The sequence below is a fragment of the Anopheles aquasalis genome, chromosome 3, assembly GCF_943734665.1.
Source record: "Anopheles aquasalis chromosome 3, idAnoAquaMG_Q_19, whole genome shotgun sequence".
Lineage (NCBI taxonomy): Eukaryota > Metazoa > Arthropoda > Insecta > Diptera > Culicidae > Anopheles > Anopheles aquasalis.
Window position 1 is genome coordinate 54,846,049 of NC_064878.1, and position 5,000 is coordinate 54,851,048.

Consider the following 5,000-nt stretch of genomic DNA (forward strand, 5'->3'; position numbering starts at 1 on the left):
TGGGAGCGAGTTAGTCCACCCGTCTCGCTCGCTCTCACGACTTCGGTCCGTTGGTGTTTCTCAATTCGACCATTCAACGGTCAAATTTGTTGCTCCCAATCGATTAAAAACAAATCAAACTCATCGAAGCATCGGCTGAACATAATGTCGTACCAACTGAGCATAATAAAATCATGCAGATTTTTATTTTACATTACATTGCGGTCTTTTAGTTCTCGAAAGCTAGTATCCCAATGCAAATATCGAATGCTAATCGATTTAAGAATAATTATGTACTTATTTTAGCTTAACACACAAATACCGCGGAAAAATCTAGTCAGGAGATGGTAATGTAAGTCTACAACGTTTATCTATGATTGAAAAATAGATCATAAAACGCTGCTTATCGGCCAGACACGCGTATTTAGATCTGTCTGAACTTGCTGGATTATCTTTGGCAGCATGATTTATGACTTTAATCTTTTGGTGACGATCTCTTCAGGTAGGAAAGATAATGAATAATCTTCCGGGGCTGATAGTTTCCTAAACTTAAATCCAATTGGCGATGTTGCTCTTTCATTCTTTGATTGTCGAATAGAAAAGAAGCTATAAAATAATTGCGCAATGACTACTATCAGGCCTCAACATAAATATTATTCCGATCGAAGGTTTTGTTTATGATTCGTAAATTTATTCATTTCACTTCTCGACATTAGTGAAGCGCTACGAATTGATTGGATTGGCGCGGTCAAATCAGATATGCCCACACAGAACCATCCTGCAAACCTCGCTCTCTCTCTCTCTCTTCTTCTCTTCAGCGACACTAAGTAATGCGCATGCGGAACTGCGTCCCTGCAGCAAGCCACAGCCGAAGTCGAAGCAAGGATCACAAGTGAGATTGCCAGAGAGGCCGTGAGCATGGCCGATGATCTGCACCGAAGAGATACTAGACCGGACCAGCCGGACAGACAGCCGAGCCGCGCTCGCAACGCACCGCAACGGCACCGTAATCGTGCACGGATCGGGAAGGGAGATTATTTTTACCAGGATCCGCCGCAGCCGCGAAGATCATAATGCTTCACACCCCAACAACAACAACAACAACAACAACAACAACGAGCGGAAAACAAAATGAAGATCCCGAATCCGAATCGAAACCGAGACCGCTCGCCGCGGGCCGGGTCCTCGGTGCGAAAAGCCTGCTCGGACGGCTGGGCGCGCGCACCGCAGTTACGAGCGGACCTCTGAACGGAGCGGATCTTGGAAACAGCAAGTCCGCGAATCGGTTTCCTCATTCCCCCCAGTAGCACGAGATGGTTCTGCCGCGAATCAGAAGCCTGGTTGCACCGCTGTGCTTTCTGCTGCTCGCGAGCTGTTGGCTGGTGAGCGATGTAGAGTGCGCGAAGAAGGCGGCCGCCCCCGTGGCCGCACCTGCCGCCTCCAGCTCGGGCACCGAGGCCACGATCGAGGAGGTGTCAGCCAAACAGCTGGAGCGATTACTAGAGGATAAGGATTACGTTGCAGTGTACTGGTGTAAGTGTTCCCCCCCCCCCCCCCTTGCCTTCCTCTTTCCTGTTGGTCCCAGACAATCCTACCTCTAAAACCCCCGGATCCTACTACCTGATCCCCCCCCCCGCCCTTCCCCTCGATCGATTGATATGCGAGCCACTGGTGATGTGATATTTCTGTGCTGCTCGGGTGCTGCTCGCGAGCCAAACGTCTGTCTTCCCCGTTCCCGCCCCACCGGGAGGGCACGTCCGACCGCCGGCCTGTGCTAGCTGTGGCCAAAAGTAGTGAGCTGCTCTTCCTTCGTACGGTGGTTCAAGAGTTCCGAGTGGCCTCCTCAACTGCTCCTCGGCAGCAGCATCAGCACCAACAGCAGCAGAAGGAAATGTGTGTGCAAAAACGGGTGGCTAAAAATAGTTGACCCGGTTCGTTCGCCGTTTCGTGTGCCGCTCCTCTTCCTCTTCGTCCACTGTGCTCCCTCGTTATCTCCGCTCCGCTTCTTCTCGCACTTCTTAATGCACTCCCACTTGAAATAGTAACCAGCCTAAGCAGTGCTGAGGAGCGATGATCGGGGCTCTCCTGTGAACTTGTGTGATCGCGTGAAATGCCCCGCTAGGATAGTGGTGGTGGATGTCCTGCAGCAGCGGAACGGAACAGTGAAAGAGCTCGGAAACGGAACCTCTGCTAATAGTTGCGAGAGGACAGAACAACCGAACCGAACATCATGATATGCCCCCCCACCCGCCTGGGGAGAAAATGCTCTACCGGAAAAGCGCCTGCCTAGGCGCAAATACATACAAATACACTTACGCACACACATAAACACACACGAATACGTATACGGGAAGCTCGCTCAACTCGCGGCTAATCGTAGTAGCCCATTGCGCAACCGAAAACCCCATTGAAGGTGCTTCTCCCTCGTGTAGCAGCCGCCGCACAGGCAAAACGGGTGTGCGCGGTCGGCAGATAGGCAGGCAGGTAGCAGCAGCAGCAGCTAAATTATTTTTAAAAATATCGTGAAAAGAAAAGCCGCCGAAATCGGCAGTGTTTGCGGCAGTAACGCGAGAAGAAATAGAAGAAGAAGAAGCACAAGGAGGAACAAGTAGCAGGTGAAGAAAAAACGGTACAAACAACTCAAAAAGTCAAAAGTACGAGAGGACGAGCGGTGGTGGTGGTGTGATGGTGCGGGCAGAGAGCGAGGAGAGTTGGTGAGATTTTTGTCACCAGTGCCCGTGTGTGAATGTGTTCGTGTTTGCGCGGTGGATTGTGAAAATCAAGTGCGATCACACAGCGCCAAACGATAAATCAATGAGAAAGGGTGTTGGAAATGGGATGCAGGATCCGAAATTGATTGTTAGAAATTCGCTTCCGCTCAAAATGGCTCCTCCCCAGTGGCAACTTGTGTGCGCGTAAATGTTTGATTAGCAACCAAAACCGCAGGCCAACTACGATTGGCTTTGGCGTAGTGTGCGCTGCAGTGTTTCATCAACCAAAAACCGGGGGCCCTTGCTGCATTATTGGACGTCCGTCGTTGCTGCTGCTGCTGCTGCTGCTGCGTTGGATGTGACATGAAGCGGCGCGGATGGCAGCCAGCGGTGGATCGAGTTGAACAAAGTGTTCAAAAATAACCCTCTGCGACCCCGCGTATCTGTGTGTCTGCGTGCGTGCGTTTGTGTGTTACGTGCAGATTGACCGGTGTTCGGGTAGCGGGGAAAACCAGAACCAGAACCGCTCGTGGCGCTCCAAGGAATGCCCTTAATTATTATTTTATTTGTAGATCCTTGACCGCCGTGCTTGGCATACGCTGATTGCGATCTGTGGCTCCAAGAGCAGACTGTCGGGCTCATGCCGATGGCAATTCCCTCCGGAACAGTAGGCTGGCTGCAGTTAAGAAGAAGCGCGGAAAACACGTCATTGAGAGACAAGGCGGAAGCGAAGCACGTCTGCTATTGCTGGACTCTAAAAATGATGTTCTGTTGATCTATCGATCGGTACACGTTCCGGAAGCATACCTTGTGTGGATCTTCTCAAACCACACATCAAAACGGGCCCCATTATAAGCAGCTTGTGCCAATAATTGATGAGGCCTTGAATGACCGGTGAAAACGGTGATCGGATCCATTTCCAACCAAAAAGTTCTGCAAAACAACGGCATAAGAACAAATATTGTGCTGGGCTCGCTGCCTCAGTTGCATTAACCCAGGCCAGCTGCTGGCAAAATATTGTGCCTACTAGAGCTTCCGGAGCGAAAGCGACACACCAACATCCTTACCATCGCTTTCCGTTTGGCTGTGAACTGATGCGATTATGAAAATAATCTGCTTCCATTGGGTTCGGCCACTGAACCACCAAACAACCGGCCCATGTTTGCACAGCCGCCAACACACTCGGGGGGAAAACTTGCTTCCCCAACCAAACGCCAGCGAGAAAAGGCATGAGCGATGAGCTGGAGCTGGCTGGTGGTTCGTGTGCGCGAGTTCATACTTCGGCGTGCTGCGTCTCAAAGGAGTAGCAGTACCCCGAGGCAGCTTCGGGCCCGAAACCTTGACCGGCTTCAACCGTCATGCCGTTGTGTAAACAGCGCAACCCACGCCACTGGCAACTAGTTGATCGTGCGAAAGACGACGAGGAGAACGAGAGAGGAGCTCAGTTGACCAAGTAACACAAACACAGGGCCGCACCCGAAAAACCTGCGCTTCGTTCATGCGTTGGCGCAGAGCGTGAGTGGAGGAGACGGTCTGGACTGGTGCGCTCGATCGAGTTTTACGAGCCGAAATGCGATCAGCTCTCGTTTGCCGGGTCAATGATTATGAGTGTTGCTTTATGGATGGGGCCTTATGGGTTCGTAATTCGTCTGGATGAGTTCTGTTTTGAAACCAATTCGTTCTCTCTCGATGACTCAATTTCGGCTTTAAATGCTGACGGCCATCTGCCTTCGATGGTGATGCATGATTTAGGGAACCTCTAATTACGAATGCTGCTGGTAGACACGTGGTAGAAACAACGTCGCGAGAGCACGCGCACACGCCCGATGGAGACGCCTGGTAGACCAACGGAAACCACGAAGCCGAACGAGCGCAACGAACGATCAACCGATCAACCCTTTACTTTGCTTCTGAGCTGGTTCGGTCTGGCCTGCTCTGTCCTTCTCCCCTTTGTGGCCCTAAAACATGTTTATGTAGCGCGCCACCGCACCAGGAATGTGAAGCTCGTGCCACCTCACCGACGAACCCACTGCGAGGAGCGAACGAAGAGACCGAAGCGCGGTCGGCGGTTGGCGGTCGGGCGCATTAAAAATAGGTTCCCAGGTCTTCGAGTCAAAGATCGAGAAACGTCAAAGCCGCGAGATCGGGCCGCACAGATCGACGCAAGAAGACAATGTTCCCGCGCGACCTGCCCCCGGCGCGTTTTGCGTCTGCTCGTCTGCCAGCCCCCCCCCCCCCCCCCCCCCTGGGTGTCCGGCTGTGCTTGTAAGGACCGTAATGTAGGGGAAAACCTTGCGCCTTGTGTAATAA

At 52.0% G+C, this 5,000-nt stretch overlaps 1 protein-coding gene across 6 annotated transcripts in view; it reads left to right on the plus strand.

Annotated features, from left to right (window-relative positions):
* The first annotated feature begins 1,178 nt into the window (after nucleotides 1–1,178).
* The window catches only part of LOC126579208 (uncharacterized), a 31,039-nt gene continuing 27,217 nt past the window's right edge, over nucleotides 1,179–5,000 (plus strand). For all 6 annotated transcript variants that reach the window (XM_050242590.1, XM_050242592.1, XM_050242593.1 and 3 more), the window contains exon 1: nucleotides 1,179–1,512. In XM_050242590.1, coding sequence (XP_050098547.1) covers nucleotides 1,293–1,512 — 220 coding nt within the window. In that variant the 5' untranslated portion in view covers nucleotides 1,179–1,292. The remainder of the gene's footprint in view (nucleotides 1,513–5,000) is intronic.